The 26,183-nt window shown below is 53.1% G+C and overlaps 7 protein-coding genes across 7 annotated transcripts; 4 read left to right on the plus strand and 3 right to left on the minus strand.

Moving 5' to 3' along the window:
• Window positions 1-1,058: 1,058 nt before the first annotated feature.
• HER10_EVM0000500 (uncharacterized protein) lies at window positions 1,059-3,718 on the plus strand. The gene is made up of 3 exons (XM_035470279.1): window positions 1,059-1,833; window positions 1,925-2,572; window positions 2,623-3,718. The coding sequence occupies exons 1-3, from the start codon at window positions 1,667-1,669 to the stop codon at window positions 2,873-2,875; spliced, it is 1,068 nt and encodes a 355-aa protein (XP_035326461.1). The 5' UTR covers window positions 1,059-1,666; the 3' UTR covers window positions 2,876-3,718.
• Window positions 3,719-5,825: 2,107 nt separating this feature from the next.
• Window positions 5,826-8,431, minus strand: HER10_EVM0011738 (uncharacterized protein). The gene is made up of 2 exons (XM_035481161.1): window positions 7,778-8,431; window positions 5,826-7,723 (listed from the first exon to the last, which is right to left on the minus strand). The coding sequence occupies exons 1-2, from the start codon at window positions 8,013-8,015 to the stop codon at window positions 5,937-5,939; spliced, it is 2,025 nt and encodes a 674-aa protein (XP_035327335.1). The 5' UTR covers window positions 8,016-8,431; the 3' UTR covers window positions 5,826-5,936.
• A 6,232-nt stretch (window positions 8,432-14,663) lies between these two features.
• On the plus strand, window positions 14,664-15,179 carry HER10_EVM0003175 (uncharacterized protein; the record flags this gene model as incomplete). Its single annotated transcript, XM_035472859.1, has 2 exons — window positions 14,664-15,103; window positions 15,173-15,179. 2 exons carry the CDS (start codon window positions 14,664-14,666, stop codon window positions 15,177-15,179), a joined length of 447 nt encoding a protein of 148 aa, XP_035326677.1.
• A 1,220-nt stretch (window positions 15,180-16,399) lies between these two features.
• HER10_EVM0013457 (uncharacterized protein) lies at window positions 16,400-17,986 on the minus strand (the record flags this gene model as incomplete). Its single annotated transcript, XM_035482813.1, has 5 exons — window positions 16,400-16,952; window positions 17,054-17,279; window positions 17,331-17,552; window positions 17,605-17,793; window positions 17,860-17,986. The coding sequence occupies 5 exons, from the start codon at window positions 17,984-17,986 to the stop codon at window positions 16,400-16,402; spliced, it is 1,317 nt and encodes a 438-aa protein (XP_035327476.1).
• Window positions 17,987-20,266: 2,280 nt separating this feature from the next.
• HER10_EVM0003371 (RING-like domain-containing protein) lies at window positions 20,267-21,397 on the plus strand (the record flags this gene model as incomplete). Its single annotated transcript, XM_035473051.1, has 1 exon — window positions 20,267-21,397. Exon 1 carries the CDS (start codon window positions 20,402-20,404, stop codon window positions 21,395-21,397), a length of 996 nt encoding a protein of 331 aa, XP_035326694.1. The 5' UTR covers window positions 20,267-20,401.
• A 466-nt stretch (window positions 21,398-21,863) lies between these two features.
• Window positions 21,864-23,892, plus strand: HER10_EVM0012840 (uncharacterized protein). The gene is made up of 2 exons (XM_035482221.1): window positions 21,864-23,196; window positions 23,278-23,892. The coding sequence occupies exons 1-2, from the start codon at window positions 22,104-22,106 to the stop codon at window positions 23,577-23,579; spliced, it is 1,395 nt and encodes a 464-aa protein (XP_035327427.1). The 5' UTR covers window positions 21,864-22,103; the 3' UTR covers window positions 23,580-23,892.
• Window positions 23,893-24,010: 118 nt separating this feature from the next.
• Window positions 24,011-25,913, minus strand: HER10_EVM0011573 (SPRY domain-containing protein; the record flags this gene model as incomplete). The annotated part of the gene is made up of 2 exons (XM_035481001.1): window positions 25,356-25,913; window positions 24,011-25,301 (listed from the first exon to the last, which is right to left on the minus strand). Exons 1-2 carry the CDS (start codon window positions 25,790-25,792, stop codon window positions 24,011-24,013), a joined length of 1,728 nt encoding a protein of 575 aa, XP_035327318.1. The 5' UTR covers window positions 25,793-25,913.
• Window positions 25,914-26,183: the final 270 nt, after the last annotated feature.

The raw sequence follows: 26,183 nt of genomic DNA on the forward strand, positions 1-26,183 counted from the left end.
ATGTGTCTCTGGGCTGTCGGGTGTCTGTCGCAATTCTGGTGTGTCCTTCCCTCCGGTACGGCTAGGTAGGTACGTACCCCTCAAACACTTTAGCAGGAGGGTGACCCGCCCCATTTGTGGATCTCGTCTCCGGCATGGGGCCATTCCACTCGTCGACGAGCCATGGGAGCCACCGTGCTGTGACCAGTCACCACTTTCCCAGCGAGGTGGGTTTTTAGTGTTACCACTGCATTGGAGTCCATGTTTGGTTTGGCCGCCGTCTGGTCTTTTTGTGGTGGGTTCCTATGTCTTTTGCGCCTTGCCCCGTCTCTTGCCTGGTCTCTTTCCTGCTACCCACGCCTCTGTTGTGTCTGCACTGCGTACGCATACTTGTAGTGTACGGATACCCTGTGTTGTGCTGTGCTGCCGTTTCTTCTTGGTACGGGCGGATACAGATACAGATACAGATACAGATACGTCGCTGCATCTTGCATCAAGTCACCAAATTGACCGACCGGCCGACCGACCGGGCATACAGAGAACATGGAGCATGGGGCGTGAACATCAACATGTGGTGCGCTGCACCGGGCGTGGATGAGGACAGCTGCAAAGTCTGGGACCGAACTGGCATTGGCGTTGGTGAATGGATTGGATTGGTCGTGTCGTGGAGCTGCAACCCGACGCAAGACGCAACCTGCAAGAGAAGAAAGAGGCAGAGCCATCGGTAATGAGAGAGCCAGGCCTGCTAGGGACATACGGTAGGTAGGTAGAGTAAGGTTGCAAGAGGAGTTGCAGACACCTACCTACCTGGCCCAGAGAGTATGTGTATCGTAATTGCCTTACACAGTAGTGTAAAGGTACATTTACGGATAGAGAATGGAAGACGAGACTCAGAGTCCAGAAGCCACCACCCCCCCCCCCCTAATGGATGTCACCAAGGAAAACCAAACCCAAGCCTGGCACCTGCCTTTTCACCCAGCACTAGCCCTTCTCGACTCTAGCCCCCCTCAACCTTGCCTCTTAGCACGCTGCACCTTGTTTTCCCACTTTTTTCCACACTTCCTTTCAACCACCTCCTCCCCGTCAACTTACCTTGCTCTCCCGTCCTTCTTCTTCCTCGTCTTCCCCCTTCTTACACCACACCCTCTCTCCCAGGCCGACTCATCCCGAACAACTTGAACAGTTCGTTCGTGATCCGACTCCTGCTCTCCTTCTCGCCCGTCCCAAAAAAAGGTCACGGCAAGAAGAGGTCAAACACCGTCTTGCGAAGGATCTTGCTTTCGCCAGCACTCACATCTCGACTTTCCCGCTTCGCTGTAACCGCCGACGATCGACGTCCAGTTAATCGCCTCAGGTCCCTGGTCCCATCTGTCTAAGACTGCACGAACCAACATCGCCCAACCACACAGCACCATTTCTCCCGCCCATCTTCGCATTACACCTCACCCACGCCACCCGTACACTCGATTTGTTACAAAACGACAAACCGACATTCTCGATTCTCTCAAATACAATTGTCCCTCTCGCAAACTTATCACAACAGCAGCAATCTGGTCCTGTTCGTTTGGATTTTAGTGCACTGCAGATCCTACCGTCTATCCCCAGAGCAGCCCACAATTGACCCAGGGATCCCACGTTTTCGAAATCGATCCGACTAAAACACCAACCTGCAACTACATCGCTAAACATGAGTTCGCCAGCACAAGCCGGGCCTTCGGTCCCGAAGGAGAAGAAGGGTTTGGGCAAGATTCTGTCTCGCGCCAAGACTGTCTTCAAGAGAGGCGATAGCTCCAAGCGCATGTCGACCCTGTCTACCACTGGACAGCAGTCTTCTGCGCAAGCCGCTACTCCTGGGTAAGCAAGACATTTCGCATGCTTTATTGTCTTCAACTCTTTTTTGGTGTCACGGTACCCTGTCTGCGTTACCTGTCTAACGTGCATACAGCCCATCCACCGCCGCCCCTGCGACCGAGCAACCTGCCGCTGCCACCACCACCAAGGAGACCGCCAAGGACACTACCAAGAAGGAGGCCCCCAAGAGCAAGTATGAGGACCTCGAGGGCGTCACCAGGGTTCCCCGATCCGAGCTCTTTGAGGAGCGCGCCAGGAAGTTGGGCGAGAGATTTGGTCTCGAGATCAAGCAGAGCGAGTGGATCTCTACTGAGGGCACTGCTCTCCGCGTCGAGAAGCCCATTCGCATGCGCGTCCACCGAACCTGCCACAAGTGCAATGCTACCTTTGCTGCCGCCAAGGAGTGCCCGGGCTGCCAGCACGTTCGTTGCACCAAGTGCGTCCGCCACCCGCCCAAGCGGACCGAGGCCGAGCGCATCGCCAGCCGGGAGAAGCGGGCCGCCATTCTCAAGGCTCAGAAGGAGAACGCACCCATCGTTCCCGACTACTCTTACGACGCCAAGAACGCAAAGGACATTGTCCTCAAGCGCCCCAGCAAGACCGGAGGACAGGATCTCATTTACAAGAAGCCGCGTCAGAGGGTCAGGAGAACTTGCCACGAGTGCCAGACGCTCTTCACTGCTGGCAGCAAGACATGCTCCAAGTGCAGTCACAACCGCTGCACTGACTGTCCCAGAGACCCGTATGTTGCACCATTCCGTGTGTTGAGACTGACAGCTAACATTATATCAGGCCCAAGAAGGACAAGTATCCGTTTGGTTATCCTGGCGACGAATTTGGTCCGAATGCTGTGCCGCATCACGAATGCCATAAGTGCAAGACGATATACCCTGGAGGTGTGGAAGACGGAACCGCATGCAAGAAATGTCAGCATGAGAAGTGTGTCGACTGTTCTCGTCTGAAGCCACGCAAGGTCGAACCCGAGCCAGACCCAGAGATACTCAAGAGCATACAGGCCAAGATCGAGAGTCTAAAACTCAAGTAATGACACAGCCAGCCATGACTTTTTACACCGTCCGACTTGATTGAGTTGGATTGGAGGCTCTTGGACATGGCGGAGTGGTGGATCTCTACTAGCGAGCCTACGGCATTTACTGGTCAACCTCCATCTCTACGGCGCACCACAGGCCCTTCATCCGACTTGTTCATGTCGCACATGCATTCAACATCTTTTTCTTTCTTGCACTACAACGACACTACACGACTATCCATCACCATCATCATCTGCATCACATCATACCTCTTATTCCGCCGCTGCCATACATACCCCTCTGTCTTGACCACCAGCCAGAGGGATGACGATGAACAAGAAGCACTCACGCACCACGCGATCACGACCCAGCATTGTCTCGATCAAACAAAAGTACCTTTTACTGCCGAGCGAAGCGACCTGTACCTACTGCATACAACTAGCCTGTTTCGAAGAGAAAAAGAAAGGAAGAATTGAGGGAGAGGAGACGTACCCTGACGCACCTGGATTGGGAGGAGGGGGTGGATCAGGCCATAATCGCGGAAGACGGGACGAATCGGAGTCTGGCGACTTGGAATGAAGCAGAGGAGTTGCATTGCAGCGACAAAGAACAGAGCAGTAATACTAGGCGTACGGACCAGAACCGACAAGACGGGTCCAATCAGGGTGGGCGGATTAGCCTACAAGCGGAAAGCGAATTATTCTCCTTTCATCTCATCGTCACCTTCTTCCCATCTCTCACGAATCATCATTTACTCATACTACTACCACTCGGTACTTTTTATTAAAGTATACCCAAAGAACGGGCTTCTGACCCCAAAACTTGGCTTTTGGATAGGCCATTATCCCTAGTCCCCCAATTGTTCATATGAGACCGTGATCGACCTATTTACCGTGAAATGTCCGAGAACGTATCATCGGCCCGAATCTTCGGGGTGGTTCTACCCTAAGAGAAGAATCTCATCTGACCTTTTTTCCTCCTAGTGGTAGGTGACGAAGACCGAGTCGTAGTGCTTTCTTCCCCGGACGATGTCACTTAGTGTAACGTAACCTGTGGGATGTCTTAATTCCAAAACTGTTAAGACGTGCGTGCCGAGGTGCCAGAAAAGCAAGTTTGGACAGAAAACGGGATTTTTTTTGGTTCTGGTTCTGATTGAGTTGTCGGCTACCATGGTACGAGCCTACCGGTACACAAGATAATTTGCCAAGCACAGACCGACCATTGGAACCCGCTTCAAAACCCGGGAAGTCGGTCGGCAACGGTTTTCTAGAGGTTGTTGTCGTGTTGTTGCGTACCTCTTTTTTTTTTGGTACCACGAGCCCGTGAGCCCGGGAGGTGGTGGTGGTGCCTTGAAAGGGGGTGGCGGAAGCGGGAATCGGGATCATTGGGTGCGGTGTGATGGAGGGAGGGGTGTGTGTGTGTGTGTGGTGTGGTCTACCGTCCTAAGGTAATGTGGGTGAGGTGGGTGTTGGTGTTCCATTGGGGGCTGTGGTTTAGTGGGCGGTGATGTAGTTATCAGAGCGGATTGGATCTGGTTTCTCGGGCTTTCATTTGGTGAGAAGAAATTATGGAAGGGTTTTGAAGCTACAATGGGGGGCTTCTCTCGTCGATGATCTTGGAGAGGCGTGAGAATGTTTCCGCGGACTTGGTCGGCTTCTTCGTCATGGTGGTTGCAGATGTTTGTTGTCTTGTCCCTTTGGTTGGTTGTTATAGTTGGCGCCTCCCCATACACACTTGGTATCTTGTGTGGGTGGGTAGATAGATGGGCGACCTCAGCCGACCCGGCCGCCCTTAAAAACCCGTAATTCCGTATTCCAGACACCCCTTCTAGAAGGCAAGCTAGAAAAGGGGCCGAGAAGAACCTAGACAATGTTGTCTTTTTTTCAAAATTCTAGTCGTTGGGTGGGAAAGGGCGGTTATCGTAGGACGAATAAGGGTCCCAGGAACCGCTGTGTATACAGTCTTTGGTGCCTCTGCTGACGTGCGTGCGTTGCGGTTTTGGGGGCCAACGTTCGTGTCTGCACGTGTACGGGGTATAGCGTTGCAGAATTATAGGGAGTGAGGTGTATGTAAATACACCGTCGTAGCAATAGGGAACGGTTTGGTGTGTGTAGTGAAGTCAAGGTAATCCGGTGGCGTTTTTTGCTTAGTTTCCCTTTTTTCCAAGATTTGTTCGGTCGGTCCTATCCGCCGGGTGTGTGGGTGTGATGAGTGAACCCGTCAGCCCGTTTGTGTGTGTTGCGCGTCTGGTCCCCCGTCCGGCAGTTTGGGTTCTGAGGGATGGTTGGCTGGTTAGCAGCTGGGGAACCACGGAACGTTTCTTCTCTTTCTCCCTCCTTCTCCTCCTCCTCGCAACCCCTTCCCTCCTGTCATGGATGGTTCCACCCGTTTTGGCGGTCTATGTTATGAGACCTAATCTGTGAGTAGGTAGCTTAGCTTACATGACGTTCATAGGATGAGGTTCATTTAAGATGATCTTGGGGGAGGGGAGTGGCGGGGCTGAAGAGACGGAGTGTGGCTGGGCCTTCTTTGCTGATTGGGTGGTATGGTTGTTTCTTGTTAAGATGATGGCGTTTACGTGTGTGTCTGTGTGTATATGTCTGTGAGATGGTGGTCGACTAGCTGATATCTCGCATTCGAGGTTGTGGATGTTGCGAATCCCAGTTTGGATGTGTGTCACCTACCTATCTCGTCGACTTACTTTTGGGACAGTCAATGTCTCTCAAAGAGGAGTGAAGATGTTACCAACTTGGTCATATCTTGCCGCCCGGCGTATCCGTCTTGGCTCGTCGTCCAAATGGTATTGGCCAAGGCCTCATATGACGATGTGCTCTAGCCAGCTACAGCCTTTCAGGCTAGATGGTTCACATGGAAATACCAAGAAATGCAAAGGCACGTTCACGTCCGACTAAAACTCCAAAGAACCGGATAGTAACATCAAATCCTAACGGCGTCTATGTAGTATTCCTATTCTATACAGGGTTCTGATGCCTGTCTATCCTAACAAGTACCGTCTCATATTCCTTCGTCAGAAATGAGACACATCTCACCTTAACGACGTCGTAGGCGTCCCGCCTAGGCGCCATCCTCACGTACGGATTGCTCAAACTGGATCACGCTGCCAGGAGGCAGGGCAGGCCCGATTGTCTCGACGCGGGTCCGCTTCTGGCCAATGTACGCCGTCTTGAAGGTGTCGATGCGCTGGTTGAGTCGCTGCTGCACGTCACGCACGATGCCTTTCTGCACCTCAGCAAGAACTTTGGCTTGGCCATCGAGCAGGGGTAGGAGCTTATGCGTGGGGTAGAATCGGCCCTTGAGATCCGGCTCGCGAAGGACAGCGTTCTGCTTGAGGAGCACGCAGCGCCAGCGGTCGCTCGCGGCAAACTTATTGCGGAACGCAATCTCGTCGCGCAGTGGGCGCGGGAGTTTGTCATCCGGTACCGGGATGCCACTCACGGGTTGGTTGTCGCCGGTGATGGGCTGATAAATATCCCCCTTGAAGAATGCGTTACCGGGTGAATCGATGGGCGCCGTGCAGATCTCACGGAGGCCGAGGAGTGCGTCGGGGAGGTTCGCTGCCGCGGGAGGCACGCCTTGTTCAGCAGAAAGACGCACGCGCAAGACATCACCAAGTTCAATCCGCTCGGCGCCCAGGAAAATACCGTGGTAGTCAATCTTCTTGCCCCCATTTGTCTCGGAAAGTCGACTGAAGACCGAGAACGACACGCCAACCTTCTGGGCGGCCATCTTGGAGGAGTCGAGTAGCGCAACCTCGCGGCGGTGCGTGTCTTCCGGAGTAATCGTCTGGAAGAAGGCATCCCAGTCGACCTCGTCGTAGGCCTTATTTTGGAGATCCGAAATGCTGACGTTAGGCACCGAAAATGCAAGAAACGGGCGCGTTGTCGCTTCCAGTGTCTGAATGGGCGACTGATTGAAGTTGACATGTGACATTGGGAGAATCTGAAGCTCGGCTTTGTTGGTATTAGGGTTGATAATACCAGTAGCAGCCACGATGCCCAAACGCCACCCTGACGATATCTGGAACCAAACCAGTTCTCCGACACGGAACAGCGCCGGAGCTACAATTCCACCGTAAGGCGGCGGGTAAGGCAGGAACTGCGGTTGCTGATAGACCGGCGGTGCCGGCGCATGTACCTGAGGTTGAACCTGCTGTTGAGCCTGGGTCGGAGCTGGTGCAGGCTGTTGCTGAACTTGCTGTTGCTGCTGGGTCGGCTGCTGGATTTGTTGCTGGACTGGTTGTTGGACTTGAGGTTGAACGGGAACCTGTGATGGGGCCTGAGCTTGCGGATGAACAGGAGTTGCCTGGATCGGCTGAGGAGGGTGCTGCTGCTGCTGTTGCTGCACAGGAGGCTTTGGCTGAACTGGAGCTTGCACCGGGGCGGGGGAGGGCACCGCGCGTGAGGGTATCGTCGGTATCGGAACTGGAGTTTCCTTCTTCGCCATTGGGATGGGCACTGGCACAGGTGTCTCCTTCTTCGCGATTGGAGGCGTTGACGCCGCCGCGGGAACGGGTATCGGGGACGCCGCAACGCCTGGGGGTATTTGAGGTGTGATCTTGCGCATCTTGGACGGTGGCTGAGTGTTGTTTGCTGCTGGCAGAGGCCGAGGAACATCCGAGACAGTCAAATCCTCCATATTTGGCATTTCGCGAACGTTGCAGTGAATGCAACGGCAGTCAGTTCGGTCCATCGAGCCAGACAGGAGCCATAGGACATGAAGACCAAATTCCTGCGGGCTCTTGTAAAGCTTCGACTTTACTGGATGCCCCGAGACCCAAAGATGCTTGGATTTTTCGTACAGCCAGTAGCCCCGTGGAAAATGCAGGAGCCAGGGGAGACCCTCTATGAAGGGTGTCAGTGAACGTGCTACCTCTCATTTGCAGACGGCTAGCTTACCTGTCGGAGAGAGTTCTTGCTTTAACAAGATTCCCAGCTTTATGCGCCATTCTTGAAATCTTGCGTCATCTTTGTCTAGCCGCACCATTTGAGGTTTCGCTCTCGGTACCTTCTCCAGTGCTGTCTTCTTCGCGTTCTTCGCAGCCGTATCGGCAGGAGTTGGCCAGTAACCCGCTCCATTGTCCTGGCCGTCGCTTCGACACACATTGACAACTGAATACTCTACTAAGTCGGACATCCTGGGTTGATGTATGATTGCTCAGAAGTCGACGATAGTGAGGTTCGCGCCAGGGTCGAATGAGAGCTCCGATGAGATGAACGGCCACCTCAGACAATCCCTGAGGTCTCCAGAGGCAGCTTGCCAGTAATCTCGTGAGTCGAATTGATGAGGAACCAATAGCTAAGATGACCGCGGGATAAGCTAGATGTGCTAGCACATACTGCGCTTTCGTTGATGAAGTCCGTTGCGAGCTATGAAGTGGATCTGGTCTCGTGGTGGGTTCACTTCGTTCGATGTTGCTCAAGACAGTAGGCTCCTGCCCCAATTAGCCTGAGTTGTCGATCCAATTGGAATCCTGTATGGGAGCAGGAAAAATTCGGAGATAGCCAAGTACGATCAAGGTGCAATTATCCACTGTCTGTCGCAAGTATTTGTTTGTCGTGAAGTTGAGCTCTTCGAAATTGAAAGAGGTTGAATGTTCATGGAGCTCGGAGGTGGACGTGCACGCCAATTATCTTAGTCAGCAGATCCACACCATGCAAAAGGTACCGCGATGGGTCCCTCGCCTAATCCAACCTCCTTTCTTTAGGATAAGACACGACCATGGGGGTCTTTATTCACCATATGCCCGTCAGCTCCTACTGGACATCCGTATTCTTCTCATGAAGACACATTGAGAATCTCCAAATGTTCAAAGGTTAGTATTCATTGTCACATAGCTCGGCGAAAGTTTGTTTTACACCATTTGCCGTCTTCCTGAGACCTATTCGGCGAACTGCGCCTCACAAGCCAACGAAGCCATGTGTGCCGTCAAGTCACACTGCCTTACCTTCAAGCAGCACGGAATCACAAGAACATCAATTGGACTGCCAGTGGGCGTTTTTAAAAGGGCAACACCCCTGATCGACTATCCGGCTCTCAGCACCAGGATTGGATTCAATATCAAATTACAGCTATGAAAGTTCCCTCTGATGTTCAGCGCCATAGCATATAGACTAGAGAGTCGTAATCTTCCTCTTGGGGATGAATCTGTGGTACTTCATACTCTGCGTGGTCTTCTTCCGAAACGCCTTTGGGCTTTTCGACACGCTTCCAGTAGAGCTCTTCGGCTTCTTTGAGCAGTCTGTCCGCTTCCAGTTCACGACCAGGTATCTGATAGAGACCCTCCGAAAGCTTGTACAGACAGCGAGCGTGCTCCCCCACTTGGATATCCTTTCGCAATGATGTAATTGCCATCGCGTCCTGGAGATATTTCCTGGGTCGTGTTAACGAAGGCAACTATATGTTTCCAGATCTAGACTTACACAGCTTGTTCCACTTCTCCTTCAAGTAGCGCGCAACATCCCATGCGGTAAATTGTAGCCGCGTAAAAGTCCGACGTTCTGGAACTGTTGCCCGTGAGCCATATGCTTTGCGCCTTTTGGAACAAGAGCTCAGCAAGCTTGAAGTCTCCTTCAAACATGGCTAGTCTAGCACGAGCGAACTGACACCTGGGCAAAACAACGAGACATTAGCCGGAGCGTCCCAAGCACTTAAGATTGAGTTCATTCTCGGGCGTTCATAACTTACGGTCCCGCCGTCCCCCAAATGACTGGCTTGGTTGTCATCATGTCCTCTAGGGATATGTCGATGTCGGTTCTAGCTTCGTCGTACCTCTTCATGTAAGCCAAAGTTCTCCCCCTGCCGTATCTTTGGTTCGGGTGCCAATGAAATTCAACATTCTCAGACTTGGCCCATCGCTCCCAAGAAGTCCTGCTGGTTCCTTGCCATTCCAGAGCGGTCTCATACTCGCCTAGGCAGGAGTAAAATGCGGATATGTTGTTTGCCATCCAACTCAAGTTTTGGTGATCATCTTGAGGAGCCTTCAACTTCATGTTGCGTGCGCTCACCATCACTTCTATTGCCAGGCGATAGTGACCTCGGCGCGCCCACATCTGTGCAATATACGTGTCCGGCGAGGTTAGATTGTACAGCTCGGGATCCTGTTCAGGAAGAGTTGCCAAGGCCAGTTTGCCTACTTCGACGAGGTCTTCAAGCTCAGGCCAGGTTTGCTGCTCCAATAGAAACCTAGGGAAGAAGTTAGCTAGCATGAACGGTACCTATCTTGGACGGATGTATGCCGACCGTCCACATTGAGCCCACATCGAGCAAGTCTTCGTGCAAGCATAAAAACCAGGATTGCGCCTCCTTTCGAGCCTGAAACAATTCTTGAGTTGCAATACGTGCTGTACCCACAGCTGACATTGCTCCCACATATTGTACATCGTTGCCGTTTTGCCATCTGGCCTCTTGGGAAACACATTTTCCATCAGATGTGATGCCTCTATGAACGACTTTTGCCGGTCTTCTGGCGTCATGTAACGTAGGAAGTGAGTCTGGATGAGCCGATGGATTGAGTAAGTTTGGGTCTGCCTGTCTCTCTTAACGAGTGCTAGAGTCAACAGCTCTTCCATCGCCTCTTCAAATCTGCCAGGTACCTGATTAGCGATCACAATGCATGCAACTCAAAGGGGTCGTTGTCACCTATCCACATCAAGGAACCAGAGTAAGCTATCAGGGAGGTTCTCGGCTTCTTTCAACTCAAACAGCGAATGAGGAATGCTGTCAGGAGCGCAGTAGCTAAACGCAGCCAGCAATGCGGCGCTGTCAGGCTTCAGATTCTGGAATGAAACCTTCCAGACCGCTTCTAAGCCGTCCTTGAAGTTCAGATTGCTTCCGTAATTATCGAGGAGTTGAGAAATTGACCATGACCGACGTTGAATAAGTCCGCTCATGTTCGAGATTGCCAGCGCATGACCACTGAGTCTTTCGGACAGACTATATGCAGACTTCGCTTCGTTCGCCAGAAGATCTGCACTAATATGACCAGATAGTAGATGCAAGAGGAACTTGGTCCCATTCTCTGTATTCCATGAGGAAACCTCGAGACCTCCACTGGCTGGGTCAAATGCAAGCGAGTGGTTTCGTGTCGTGATCAATGCTAAGCCCTGGCTACCCGGCAAGGGCCAATTGGCCCGCAGAAGATCAAAACTCTCCACGTTGTCGTACACTATGAGCCATTTGCATTCTGTTCACGTTAGTCGAGCCTCGGGATTCGAAAAAGCTTTGACGACTGACCAGTCTGCTGAAGCCAGTCCTTCACGATTAGTCGATTCTCATCATGCAAGGTTCGTTGGGCTCCAGGGAGGTCTAGTCTCAGAGCAATATCGGTAAAGCTCTGCTGAAACGAGATTATGTTCTCAGCGTGGACCCAAAATATTGCAGTAAGCCCTTTCTCTGCCTTCTTTTTTTCGATGTACTTCAAAGCGACATGGCTCTTGCCTACACCACCCATGCCATAGAGCGCAAGTGATCGCAGGCCATCGACTCTCTGATCTCCGAGTTGGCGGTCTATCTCCTCGATGACTTCGCCACGGTTGAAGAACCGATTCGTACTGGCAGTGGGTAGGACATAGCAAGGCAATTTGGCCTTATCAGTGAAAGAGCGAGGTGACAGGGCTAGAAAAGACAACATCGTGGCCTGCCTCTGGGCGATTTCTGCCATCTTCTCAACCTCTTTCAACGACTCATCAATCTCGGCCTGGGCACTGTCATACATGACCGTCAACTTGGCCCACGATCCCTGCGTATGACCTACAAGGAATCAGCAACCGAAACAGTCGGGTTTGCGTACTCCTAGATCCTACCGTGCGGCGATGAGAGGCTGGCAATGTCTCCAGCATCCCGCAGAAACCTGATAGCATCTGATAGGAACCTTGTCATCGAGACGAAGATCTCGAAGCATGCCTCCTTTTCACCCTTAGATGGAGTAGAACTTTGACCCGCATGGAGTTGGAAGGTCTGGCAGGCTCGGCCCAACCTCTTAAGTATCTGAGTGATTCGCCGCGTTGCCTCTTCGTCGGGTAGAGCAATCTGCGCTGTTGTCAGTACAGTCATTGCTTTGAAATTTTCAGGACACGTTAGCTTGCTGTTATAATCAGCCCAAATAGGCCCCAGAAGATTTCTGGACTAAGCTTTGGACCGAGTTTTGTGGAAAGTAATCGCTGAAGCTTCTGAGATACACAAGACGTGGCTCGAGCATGCCGATTTCCTGATGGGTTTCGTCCATCCCTTCGAGGAATTCCTCTTTGATATCGTCATAAGTCCTGAAAATCTTGATTGTCCGACGATCGTTTGGTTCCATGCGCTCGGTTCCTGATTTCAAAGTAGACGCCCATTGCCGCGCAAAGTGCGCCTCCCTAGAGTGTGGTCAGAGTCTGAAATATCAACAGATACCGTGTAGAAATCAACATACATCTCAGACTGCTGCATTCTGAATGATGAATTCGTAGCTTCTCAATAACTTTGAGATTATTGCCCCAGGCGAGGCTGGGAAACGGAACCAAAAGACAAAGAGCTCTCGCTCCTGTGCGGGTTACAGTTCTACATATGGCCCCTTACAATTTCTCGAATGCGGCGCATCCACGTCGACATGCAAAGGCCCGGCAAGAAGTTGATTTGTGACACACTGCGGACCTTGCTTTACCTCATGTAACCAACTCCCTTCATTGAACAGCTGCAAAACCCGACTAGCCACTTACACCAGTATATTAGAACCTATCTTTTAAGTTGCTCATACCCTCAAGCTCTGTGCCCAACGAGTCTTCAAATGCTGTCGGTGTGCCAGTGTGTTCTCCATATAATCAGACAAAGCTCTGAGCTCAGAAAGCTACTGTCAATATGCCTGAGATGAAGACTGGATACTGTAAGTAGGTACGAACGAACAGGTGCAACTTCGGTCGCGGCCGAAAAGTGCGGGGCTTACGTCCTGCAGATGCAGGCTGTCGTGCATTGCCAAGGTTGGCACCAAATGACATTCCCCTTTCAGCTATGATGGTTTTTGATAGGATAGCCTGATCTCGCCCGCAACAGCTCATGCCACTTCAGTTGTTGGGTGGTGTAGAGCCCGTTGCCCGATGTAAGCGCTCTCGCTCAGCCTGCTTCCGATATGCGTATCGGAACAACCTTTTGAGGATAAGTCTGACGCGAATTGAGCATAAGTCAACTGCCGATCAATCATATCAGAGATCACTGTCTCATGACCGCATTTTCTACACAAATTGGGCGCCACACATGTTGCCTCGGTGACTGAGTGACGTGCAAGTACCCGGGACGCCTTGAAATTCTCTTGGGGCTGGGGTTGATGGAAATTGATTGGAATACTTAAGATTCTGTGATACCCTGGATTCTTACTTCATAAGCTTTAGGGACCATAGCAGAGACAAGTAAGTTTCATATGCTTGTTGCTGCCTGCCGCTCTCTATCCAGCTGCGGCTGTCTGTGTCGCGTGGACTGGATGGCTGAGGTCGCCCCGGCTGCCTGAGTAGAGTAAGCTCCCACTTCTTGGCACGTTAAATTCAGTCCTCGGGTTCAAAGTCAATGGTTGGATCAAGTTGAAAGTGGTCGAATGACTGGCTTATTTCTCTTGCCTTTGGACTTCTCGGTCTCAGCCGGTCAGGAGGAAGTGGTATATATTCATAAGTATGTAATGACGTCTTAAATCACGTCTTTGGACAATAGTTCCTGAGTACCTCATTACTCAACCAAAGCCAAAACAATCGACAAGGCTGGAAGTCCACCGTAGCGCGTAACGCAATTGTCCAGCTGCATTACAGCTAGGCACCGCGACAGGGAATAAGATGTATGCATTAGCCCTAGACTTTGTTTGGTGCACGAGTAATTGATGCCAAATAGGATGAAGCTGGGGAAAGAATCTTTTCTCCGTAGGATACTACCAAACACTGGACCAAAATCAGAAGTCGACTTGGAGACGCAGGTCCAACATCTCAACGGGCCGGAAGCATCGCCCTCGTCTACATTTCGCTCCCAAACCTTACAGGCCATCTTTGGTCTTTCAGGAGAAGAAATCAAGAGGTTTCCTGGTATTCAGGCCTACTGCGATCACGTCGAGTCCCAAGTCATACCCCTTACGGACTCGGGATCCTCGCCCATATGGCCGTCTTTATCCAATTCAACAGCAGGCACAGTAACAGACTGTTGGAAGTTTCTGCATGCAGTAGCTTATAACTTCAAGTCAGCAGAGAAGGAAACCAGCATTGAGGATCTCAAAAACCATGTGTCATCTTCAGGAGAGAATGTGAGAGAGTCTTCGGACGCCCTCCTTCTTGCGGCCGTCTTCGCTGCCGTATGCTTGTTGACCATGACTCTTCAACCATCGTTGGATTTCGAACCTTTTGGGGGCCAAATCTGCCTCGCTTGTAGATTTCCAAGCCTTACCGATGAGTCGACTTCGCAAGGTCAAATCGCCAGGCAGAACTTGAGGGAAGCCAAGCGGCCGATCAAACGGGTTTTTGAGTTATTCGAACACAGCGCGTGGGATGATCAACCGACAAGCACGGATCATTCGATAGGAGAACATGATAGTCTATACGAAGGGAGTCTGAATCTTGAGGTTCTGTTGTTCGGGCGTATTAGAATCCAGTGGGTGGACACGCTGAGTGAACATCTCAAGTTCGACCTGGTCAGCCGGCGTCTTTCCATCTTTCGCTTCCCGACATTCTGCGTTCTGTCTGCCCTGCGAAAAGGAGGAAAAGAGTCTATTCCCCTCCTCGAAAGGTAAGTACACCTTGATGGAGTCAACTATCTGATTGCCTTTCTAACAAGGTCATGGACAGCATCAACGAAGGCTTCATGCCGACCACTCCAGAAAATCGATACCAAAAATACGTCACCTTGGAACAAGAAGTCTTGGTCTCCTACCGCCTCCTCTTCGGACAGAGCGCTCGCTCGAGGAAGATCATCAGGGCAGACCTCCAAAGGCTCGAGCAGAGCGGCCAACCTTTCGACAACCTGCTATACACCCTCTGCGGTCCCAAGAAGGAGGTCGACAAACTACCGCGCAGCATCTGGCCGGTGGGATGTAGGGACTTTGAGCAGGAGAAGCTCCTGGAGAGCGACGTCTACAGCGCCCAGAGCGACTTCCCGCGGCTGGGCTATCGCCTGATCAACCTCCAGAGGTTCAGCCTGCGCCAGAAGCCTCGCCGGTTGACGGATCTGTGGAGGGACCGCAGGAATCCGCTGCAGTGGTACACCTTTTGGGCGGTCCTGTGGGTTGGGGGAGCGGGTATTATACTAGCCATCATACAAACGATCCTTGCGGGGGTCCAAGTTGCCAGGTCGTGAAGGGCTGGATGTCACAATCCTTTGGCTAGCAAAGTGATTGCGTTCGTGATCTTACTCGATGTGAACTTTTCAAGGCAACGATGGCGAGAATAGGCTGAACGGGGAAAGTTTCCTGACCTGGGTTCCGTTGCTCAATCTGGAAGATAGAAGTCTTCGCAAGAAGGTTGAAATCAGGATGACTTATCGGCAAGGTTTTGAGAAGCCTCGTGTGGCTTTATCGACCATTGGGCGTTCGCTGATCAGACGACATCGAAACTCAGACCAATAAAATCAGAATTGGAGTCAGACATCCCTCCATTCCTCGGCACTTCCCAGACTTCAAATCACCGCGATACTGTAGATGTCTTTCGTAGTAGACAGGCACTGCCGACTCAAGGGAGTCAAAATGAAGCTTATTCTGACTCGCGCGGTTGCATCCCTCTTTACCTGCCAGCAGCCACTTGGGTACAGCACCCAGAGATCTGGGTCAAGGACCGTGACGCCCACCACCACCTTAATTCACACAAGATTTGCGGGCAATTTCTGAAAGCTACTTATGTAACGACCACGCGTGCACACACACACACACACACACACACACACATGCCTATTCTGACAGAATGTGGAAAGCGACGGCGGGATGACTAAAATACGGGCTTCTTGACTCGTGGAGAATCGACTGTTCTGGCCCATGAGCTGGCTGGCTCTGCACAATCTCACCAAGGTTGCCTCAACATACACGGTATGGAAGGGGGCTCTATTGACTTAATTGCTTTCCATGGCATGGCTTGGCCGCTAGATTGCAGTGAATGAATGAATCCCCTACAAAGTACGTGTCGTGATGGCCCTTTAAATCTCCGTGTCATGTAAGACACTGGGAAATCCGTCATATCCCTGTGTAACCGTGGCTGGGGACGGTATCGAATCCGGCGTCTTGCTTGAGCAAGGACAGCTGAAGATGTGACCCTGATCGCCGATGATGTCTCTGGCGCTCTCTTACCCCAGATCTAGATACCCCCAGATCTTGATGATTCAGGACGCGGAGGTTCAAGCCCCGCACCATTGGGCAGTCATCCGGGTCACTATGTCGGCTCGTGAGGAGGGGTCGGCGTGGAGGTCCCCTCCCCTCCAGCTTGATCTAGTCATCAGCGTGCATGGTCTACAGGGAGATCTTTCGCAGAAAATGAAATCAATACGGGCCCTCGACCCAAGTGGTATCATTTCGATCATAACTCGTAAAACTATTGCTTCGGGTACAAATACACATTTACAGGTTTCGCAGGCCCCTCGGACGTATCAGACGCATCAGAACCAACAAGCGGCCACTGGTCGTCCTCGGCGACCTTTCTCGACCCGTCCATATTCAGCTCCCTCAGCTGAATCCCGTTCCCATCGGCCGTGGGCGTGTACAAGCCGGCGTCGTCCGCGACGTACGGCGTCAAGGAGATCCGCGGCGGATACGTCAAGCTCCTGCCCCTTCCCCCCATCCTCGAGGAAGAGAACGCTTGTGACATCCGGGTGCGGGTGTTGCGTCGCTGCTGATTGTTGCTCATCCTCCTACTATTCCTCTCGCGGAGCCGCCTCGGAACGAGCCGTGCCACCAGGTAATCTCGAAACGTCTTGGTCGTGCCAAAAACGACAAACGTCAGCAGGCTAGCGGACACGCCGGGCAGAAAAAGTATGAGGTCCAGATGCAGTCGTTCCGTGCTGAGGTCCGGGCTCTCGCTCAACGAGTCGCGAGAATTTTGTTTTGCGGATGAAACTTGAAACATAATGGTCACCACCTGAAAGATGCTTTTCGAAGACGAACGAAAAACCACCCGGTTAGCTTCGTTGACCCCATACTACAGACTTTGAGGCTTGGGGGAAACCCCTCTATTTGAGGCTGTACTCACGCTAACGCAACAAAAGCTATGCTGAATCGTACAACAAGCCATCGATCGTAGATACTTCGGCGGCGCGTTTCGCTTCCGCTGTCGAAGACGAGCGTGTCGCTGCTTTTCGTGCTGTTGGAGCGTTGACCATATCGGACATTCCAAGAAAGAAGGTTTCGGCGCGTGTGGATGTATTTGACCAAGATGACAATGAGGAGAACTCCGCTGCCGCTCAGACAGAAACCCACTGGGCAAAGGGTTAGATGCAGTTGATGTACAACGGGGTAAGGAGACTTACTGATGCCATCAGCCAACACTAGAAAGGGCACTGTCTGCTTCTGGACAGCCTCGAGTCGTAAAATTCCCATCAAAATCGCGGGCAACAAGATAGCAGTGGCTTTTTCAAAGTAGTTGACTCGTTTGCGTGTCGACTTTACGGGCTCTAACTGGAAGATCGATTGCGTGAGAGCAACAGCCCAAAAAAAGGTCAGGGCCGCTTCGACGTTGTAACTGTAGAACTCTAGGAGCTTGTCAGAGAAAGATTTGAAATCTGTTGGTGAATTGTATCTTACGGATATAGAAAAGCACCAGGTCCAAACCAGTTGACTGGCCGGCGATGGCAAGCTCAGGATTGCCGATGTTGGCGTTTGAATGCTTGAATTGTGCAAGCTTGATGTCTCTCCATCGTACGATTGTGTGAATTTGCTGGGCTACAGAAGCAGCCGTCGACAAACCAGTGAAGTATGATACCAGTGCGACATCTGTTCACAAGAGCGCACGTCAGTATTCTGAATCACTTCCTGGATCCACAAACCATGACTACTCACAGCTAAGGCCTTCACGATGGGCATACACCAGCCATGCCATGAGAACACTGCATGCTAGGCAGAACAAGGAGTAAGAAAGTACTCCTATAGCTGTGCCTAGCTCTTCTTGAGGCAGCTGGATGGCCATATCACCCCCTTGGATGTTGGCCCAGCAGGCCAGACATGAATACGGAGCTGTTGACCGCAGGCAGGGAACAAGGTGACGGGGGACGAGGAGAAAGAAGAAATTAAGAACTGGGGAGCAAGCAACGGCATGGCCATGTTTATCATGCGGCCCTGAGATCGATCCGCCCCCTGCGATCGACGCAAGGTTGTCTCCCCGGACCCGACTCAAGAGTAATGGAAAGGGAACCCAAGATCGGTCGGTTTGGACATAGGCGCCGACGAACCTTGTTCGGTGCTCGCATCGATATGAGGTGTGCTACGCAGGCGCAGGCGGTTAAATGACGAGATGGGACTTCCCAGCATTCCAGAGACAGGGCAAGGGAGTTTGGGCCGACTTGAGAACCGCAAGCCCCCCTACAGCGTATAGTCGGCGGACTAGAAATGTCTTGGCTGGGGATCCTACGAGGGGGTGGTGGCGGGGCCGCTCGGGATGGTAATGAAGAGTTTTACCTTGTTGTAGGGTGGATAATAAAGGTTGAAACACGATAGTGTACGAAGGCGATCTCCAGAACAATATTACAACCAGGTCGAAATGGCTTCGGAGGCTGTCCATTCGGATATGTCATGGCGAGACAGATGGACATTGTGACGGCATTCTAGCTGGCTTCTGGGTGCGATTCTGGCGGCATCTGCCGACCACAGACTCGGTGGCTGCTTGACCCGAGATGAAAACGTTGGACGCCACGCTCCGTCTAATAGAAGACATCACTAGTTTGCGTGGGTTAGGCCGAAGCAGCAGTGCGCAAGCGTCGTCGCAACTGTTGCAGAATACAAGTCCATAGGCCGACCAAGTGTCAAACTAAAGGCTGCTAGAGGGTAAGTGGCATGGCAACGTACGAGTTCGACCGAACTCTCCGCCTCCCATATTGAGACCAACCACAATTGTCGCTGGGGTTTGAGGCAACGATGGCTCGAAACATGTCTGGTAAGTGGAGGCGCATCCTCGAGGCAAGATTCGTTGCCGACTGAGGGTGTGTGGACGGGCGGACGTTGCGGAGGGGTCTCCCGGACCAGCCTCAACCCGGCAGAGGCGACCGGGCCGATGGGAGGCAACATACTGCGTATGGCAACCTCCAACAATGCGATGCCATTGGGATTCACTGGAGACTGCACTGTCGTCGACAACGAATTCGAGTCAGTCGATGGCTGAAAACACATTTTCCATCTTCTGGAAGACAATCTCCCCTTAACGGAAGGTCCGAACATGTCAGAGTTTCGACCAGTTCGATACGATGCTCATCATATCATCTCATTGTTGAGCTGAGTTCGATGGCAGGGGAGCATGCCGCCTACCGAGTGCTCGGTGCTTGGGCTCATAGAGGGGCAGGGTGAATCCATGGAGGTGACTGGGGCTAGTGGTTTTGTATTAACCTTGGTCCTCCTGAGTCAGAAATGAACACGAAAAAGGCCTTACACCACTGCCCAATCTAGCCCGAGCGACGGACGTGGCTTCGGGTGTTGGACCCAAGAAGGCAAGCAGCGAAATCCTAGTGCTAAACCAAAAAGCAGGTTTAGTCGCGGAGGCGCAGATTGTTGAGATGAAAGGTCGACGGCGTGTGGTGTCAGTCCTGCCATTCCTGCTAGATGGAAGGTTGCTGAACGTCTGCCGCGACACAATCTTGGATCTAAGGCATATCGAGTCTGCGTAACGGTCGGACCACTCCCACGTGCTGATGAGTGAGCCGGCTCCAATGAAGAGCGAGTGCGAGGTCGTCGAGATTGTATTAAAGCTGAACCTTGGAGGGATCCCGGCGGATGTGAGTATGATCGGCAGTCACAGCAAAGTGCCGTGTCGTCGGCATGTGGCGTCTTCGTCTTGTAAGCTTGTGAGAGAGAGCAAGGTTCGTTCGCTGGAATGAACTTCAGCTGCTGCCCAAAGGAGCCATGCACACCATGCACTCTGCAACCTGCTGCCCAGCAAGAAGGTTGGTGTTCAGGGGTTAAAGGATCTGGAACTCCACTCGGAGCGAGGATCCCGTTCAGAATGGACCCAGAGCCACGGAGAGGCCCTGCCCGCTGGCCGATGCGCAGTGCAATTTGGGAAAGGAAGATCTCATTCCAAGAAGATGGAAATTCTCCGGCGAAGTACCGCAGCCTGCTCCCAGCCACTTTGTGGCTCACCAACAGTCTCCACTCTAACTTCCTCTCAAGTCTCCATGTATCCGTACTTTGGTGGAAGTTAGGGTGGGGTCCCCAGAAGCTCTGGCTTTCAATTAATTCTTCGCCAGCGAAGCGCGTCCCGGTCGCGTCTAGAGGCATTCCCCCGCGAAAACCTTAGCGACTCGCAAAAGCCTCTAGGACATTCCAACTACGGCCGTTATGACACGCTGTCAAACCCCCAGATACACGATTCAGTCTTAAGCCTTACCACGCCGAAATGAACATTGTCCGAGAACACTACAACGATGGCAACCGTGCCTTCCTTCAAGCCTTCCTGGCTCGGGGCACCCTCACATACGAAGACGCACAGCCTATCCTAGCCGGAATCTTCACAATCGAAGCCCAAGATGGCGAGCCAGTCGCCCCCGAACAGGTCACGATGGAGGACTTCGACTCTTACCTGCAAGCTGCAGCCGAAGGCGTCTCATTCTTTGACTACGAGATACGAAGCACGATCCATCAAGTCACCAAGAAGCGCATCTACGCTCTCGTGAACACCGCCTCCGACCCCATGACGCAGCTGGCGACTACATACAATGCAGAACAGATTGCCTTTACAAAGAGGCTATTGGACGCCATGTTCGAGACATATAACTCCCCGCGCATGGAGCTCATGTGCATCACGGAGATGCAGGCTATTAAGCTGGCCCGCCCTCCTCGACAGAACGACAATCATAACGACGAGAACGGAGAACCCACGCAGACGCAGTCTTCCTCCGACAAAGGACTCAAGCACAGCGAAGTGGAAGACATGCTAGCGAACCTAGTGAGCCAGGGTTGGTTAGAGAAGTCCAAGGACGGGTTCTACAGCCTCAGCCCACGAGCACTGCTTGAGCTCAGGGCATGGCTGATTGACTCGTTCAACGACCCCGACGCGGCCGCGCAAGATTGGCAGCGCATCAAGTTCTGCGAGGCGTGTAGGGAAATCGTCACAGTCGGACAACGGTGCGCGGAACGAGACTGCAACGCGCGCCTGCACAACACATGCCAAGAAGGTTACTGGCGCACTCAGCGGAGTCACAAGTGCCCCAGGTGCTCAAAGGATTGGGATGGGGAACACTATGTTGGAGAGCAGGCTATGACCAGCACAGAGGCATATCAAAGGGGCCGTCGGAGGAGTGGAGGTGGTAGGAAGAGTAATGCGGCAGACGAAGCTATGCACGAAAACGGGGAGCATGGAGACGAAGAAGAAGACGACGAGGATGAGCCATGATGAAGCATAGAAAGATGTGGAAGCTCTGCCCGCGGGATGCGATAGGCAGTTTCCATAAAAGATACCCCACGATGGCGGCTAACTCAGCCGAACCACTCAATATTTACCAATAGCACACAATACCTTACATAACGCCCAGACAGCTGTCAAAGGGGACTGGATGAGCCGCAATGCTCTTAGAGGTTCTTCATTTGTCCATACCAGCCCCAACAAAAGAGGCGAATTCTGAACGGGTGATCAATCATGCTCTTCCATTGGATGCCTCCAGCGCAACCTCAAACAACTGGACCGCTCTTAAGCGAACCGGCAGCTGGATCCGGATCTCCACTCTTGTCCATGGCACCGCCACATCGGAGGCCGCTGCAAGGGTGACATCACATGTGGCTGTGTGAGCTACCCCCCAGCTTGCCCGCTCAACCAATCTAACACATGAACTTGGACGACGTGACGCCGCATGATAGAGCGCAGGGCCCTGGCCCAGACCCAGACCGCATGTGATTCAGAACAAGCGCTTGGCCGTTGCAATTAAATAAACCTGTTCCGACCGCCTCATTACAACGCTCTTGCATCTTCTTCCAGGAAACTACAACTTCTTTGCCGTGATTCTTTGTTGACAGCATATTGGATTACAGAACTTGTCAACCAGTACGCCACCCTTAGACTCTGTTGGTTTCTCCCCAGAGAAACCTAAACTTCGTCGCCCAAGATGTTGGAATACCTGAGCTACAAGAAGTTCAAAAAGTATAAGACGGAGAAGGAGGCAAAGGAGGCGGCAGCAGCAGAAGGCGAGGTGCAACACAACAACAGTTCGCCAGCACCATTACCATCACCAGGCAAGCTTCACCCAGACTCGCGACCATCAGCCACAAGGCGCCAAACGAGCTCGCAGTCCGTCTCGACAACAGCAAGCGCAGCTACCGGAGGCGGAGGCCCCGCGCCCCTCCTCAACCGCAAAGATGAGGCCTTCTTCAGACGCATCCTCGCCGATGCCAACGACGTCGACTCGGATGACGAGAGCGTCCGGCCCGCTCTGCCCCCGCGCAGCAAGACGCCAGAGTACATCTGGGAGGACTCTGATGGATCCCGGCGCACCGCTGCCGCCACTGAGAAGCAGACGCCCAAGAAAGCCGCGACAGTAGCGGTAGACCCCAAAGACGCAAATGCCCCGGGCAGCAGTTCCAAAATCCCCAGCAAGATCGCCTTCCTCTTCAACAAGGCCAAAGGCACCCTCGACGACAAGGACAAGCAGCTCGCCCCGACAAAGGCAAACGTCCCTCCAAAGGAAGCCGCCCGCGAAGAAGACGACCTCTCCCGCGTCCTCGACGACCTCAACCTGTCAGCGCGTAACAACAAAGCCGTGCCCTTATCCGCAGAATCCTCCGAGCTCGTCTCCAAATTCACCCTCGTCCTAAAGGACCTCGTCAACGGCGTGCCCACCGCCGCGGACGACCTCAAGGCCCTCGTCGAGGACCGCGACGGCACCCTCGCAAAGACGTTTGACAAGCTCCCCAACAGCATGAAGAAGCTTGTCACCCAGCTCCCGGACAAGTTCACCGCCAGCCTGGGACCCGAGGTCCTCGCCGCCGCCGCGAAAGCCCAGGGCGTCAACCACGCGGAGTTCGCCGCCGAGGAAGGGATCAAGGGCGCCGCGAAGAAGATGTTCACGCCCACCAGCCTCGCGGACCTTGTCACCAAGCCGGGCGCCGTCGTGGGCATGCTCAAGGCCATCGTCAACGCTCTCAAGCTGCGCTGGCCCGCCTTCATCGGCGCCAACGTCATCTGGAGCGTTTCCATTTTTCGTAAGTCTTTTCTTCCCCCTTGACTAGTCTTTCATCTTCAAGAATCAGGGGTAGAATGCTAACATGATTCCCCTCAAACAGTCCTCCTCTTCGTCCTGTGGTACTGCCACAAGCGCGGCCGCGAAGAACGCATCAAGCGCGAAAACGCGCCCGAAATCATCGACGGCTCCGGCCGCATCGAGGAACTCCCCGATGACCCGGCCCTCATGGCGGGTCCCTCCCGCTCGCGCACCGAGCCGGTGGTGCGGTCATCAGATCGCCCGCGCAGTCAGCGCAGCGAACGCAGCCGGCGGAGCGGGCGACACAGCTCCGGAAGGACGACGCCTCAGCGACGGGCGTCGCCGGGCCCCGATTCCCCTAGACGGAGGTCGACCAGGAAATAAATAGGTGTCGCGTGCTCTGGAAGTTGACCGACCTTTTGTTTCCTTTTCTACAATTCTCTTATCTTAATGACCCTTATGGCTGGCGTATCCTTTTACTTTGCGACGAATGATAGGAACGACGTATGAATGGAATGGACAGGCAAAGGATGAGAACGAACCACGTGATGAAAGGGTGGATATACATTCATTCTCGTTCTATATTTTGATCATCCTCTATACTCTGGAAAATTAAAAACCCTGTATGTAGAGAGAACATTTTCCCTACCCAATGTTTGTTACCCAGTGATAGTTTTAATGTACAGCTATGAATTGGAATGCAAAGACCTTCATGATAGCAAAGTCTGTCTGGGTATCTTCCGGAGCGCAAAACAGAAAAAGAACTGCCTACTGTGTCTCACAACATTGCCTCCTCCATCGTGGAGGTAGTCCCCTTAATCGTCCTGAACCAACTCCTTAATCTCTTCGCGTCCACCAGCCGCAAGACTGCCCGTCTGGCCGGCCTTCTCACCTCCTTGACCGAAGCGATCAATGACTTTGCAGCCATCCTGTACCCAAAAGTCAACTTCGTCAATAATGTCATAGACGATATCTTCGACAATCTGCTCCGTGTACCGCTCCGAGACTGGCCGCACCTGGTCCAGACCAGGGTACGCAGGCACCGATGACGATGACGGTGCTGCCTTCTTGGATTCTTCCTGTCCCGCGTCGATCATGGACACCTCATTGTCGTCGGAACTCTCTTCTAGCCCGGGAGGCGGGAACCAAAAGTCGGGGCCAAAGTTGACCTCGGCAGCACCTCCTCTGAAGACGCTCACGGCGGGATAGTAGCCGAGCATGCCGTTGTCGAGGCCCTCGCGAGCGCCAATTTGCCCCTGCGGCTTGGAGGCCGGGGGCAGGAAGGCGAGAAGGTCGGTGAACGGGGTGCCCATGAGCACGCCGTTCTTGTACACCTTGATGAAGGATCCGGGAAGCGTACGAAGAGCAGGGACGACGTGATTGGGGTTGGGCGGTTCGACCGAGTTGGCGGGGCCGGAGGAGACGGGCGAGGGGTTCATGAGGTCCTCGAGCTCCTTGGTTGTGTGGTAGTCGATCTTCTCAAAGTAGATGTGTGACTTGAAGCGAATGGGAATACGGTCGCGGACAATATTGGGCGCATCAAAGTTTGTGCTGTCATCGTCCAAGCCGGTATCGACGGCCGGGTTGTACTGACCAGCCAGGACCTTGCGCTGCAGCCGTTCTGAAGGCAGCTGAATCTCTAGGCCAATGACATCGCCCTCTCGGATTCCCTCTCCTTCGGGGAAGAAGGACTTGGGTCGTGACATGTACACCTTCTCACCACCAACGTCGCGTAAGCCGTAACTGTATGCGTCGAAACCAACCGGCGCATCCAAAGTCGCCTCTCTTCTCGCGAAACCCATGCGCACGTGGCCATGCGACTCGGGCTTCTCGTCTCCGCTTGTCTTGTCGACAATTCCTCTTGTAATCTTGGTCTCCCAGTAGAACCGTCCCTCCCGTATGGCGACGTTCGCGCGCGTCATGCGGAAGCCCTTGTTGGTCGTAATATGAAGGCCCTTCTGGTCAAAGAACAGATGAGTTGCGCTGTCTTCGAAGCTGAGATGAGGCCCTGTGGGCTCTGCTTCGGTACCGCGGTAGTATAGCGCTGAGGGGAACCCGGGGTCCGCTATACAGTGAGTGTAGTGGTAGCTTTTCTTATTGTGGACACTTTGGTCTCGTTAGCATCTTTAGTCAGGCGCATTCCGCTGTCGGTAAACTCACTGCTCCGACGTCTCGTAGAACTGGATCTCGCTTCCATCCAAAGCAGGGACATTATGGTGATGAGTGAAGCTGGCGCCGCGAGCAGGTTCAAAGTCGGAAGGCTTAGGAGGCGCCAGCTTGTAGCGCATCGGACTGTAGTCGGACTGCTTAGGTTCGCGATGCTTGGGGTCCGGTGTGCCGCGGTTGCTGTCGCCGCCAAAGGCGCCCTTGGACTCGCGCTTCTTCAGCGACTCCTTCTTGTTGCGCTTTGCTGGCATCTCATCGGCGCCTGGAGGTTTCGGTGTAGATCTAACGTCGGGATTGAGTGGCGAAGGAACAGAAGGAGTAAAGTCTTCTTCGAGAGCAGGTCTCTTCAAGGGGATCGCAGTCGAAGATGGAAGGGAGCCGCCCGGGGTCGGCTCCCGTGGAGGAGGAGGTGTGCCTGAGTCAGAGGCCATTGGAACGTCTATTCAATTCGAACGTGAAGTTTCCTTGTGTATTCAAGCCGTGAAAGCGGGTGCGTGGTTGGGTCGGTGCTGCGGTGGGTGGAGGAGTGGTGAACAATGGAAGGGTTTCGAGGTCTTGGTGTCGCGAGGCGCGTGTTTCACAGGTCGAAATTTTGGGAGCTGCACCAGGGAAGCTTCAGCACACCCCGCGTCAGCCATGGAAGCTCGGTCTGTCGTCACGCAGGGGGGGGTCTTAGCGGGTAGCCAGGGGTCTAGTTCCTCCCCGGGCCATCAATAGGTACTTGGGCTAGAACCTGGCGGGGCAGGCAGGTACGGCAGGTTGCTGCATATGACACCTAGCTGGAGCTTGGTCATCCCAGAGAACCAACCTGGAAAGCTTACC

This window comes from Colletotrichum scovillei, assembly GCF_011075155.1.
Source record: "Colletotrichum scovillei strain TJNH1 chromosome Unknown Contig00011, whole genome shotgun sequence".
Taxonomy (NCBI): domain Eukaryota; kingdom Fungi; phylum Ascomycota; class Sordariomycetes; order Glomerellales; family Glomerellaceae; genus Colletotrichum; species Colletotrichum scovillei.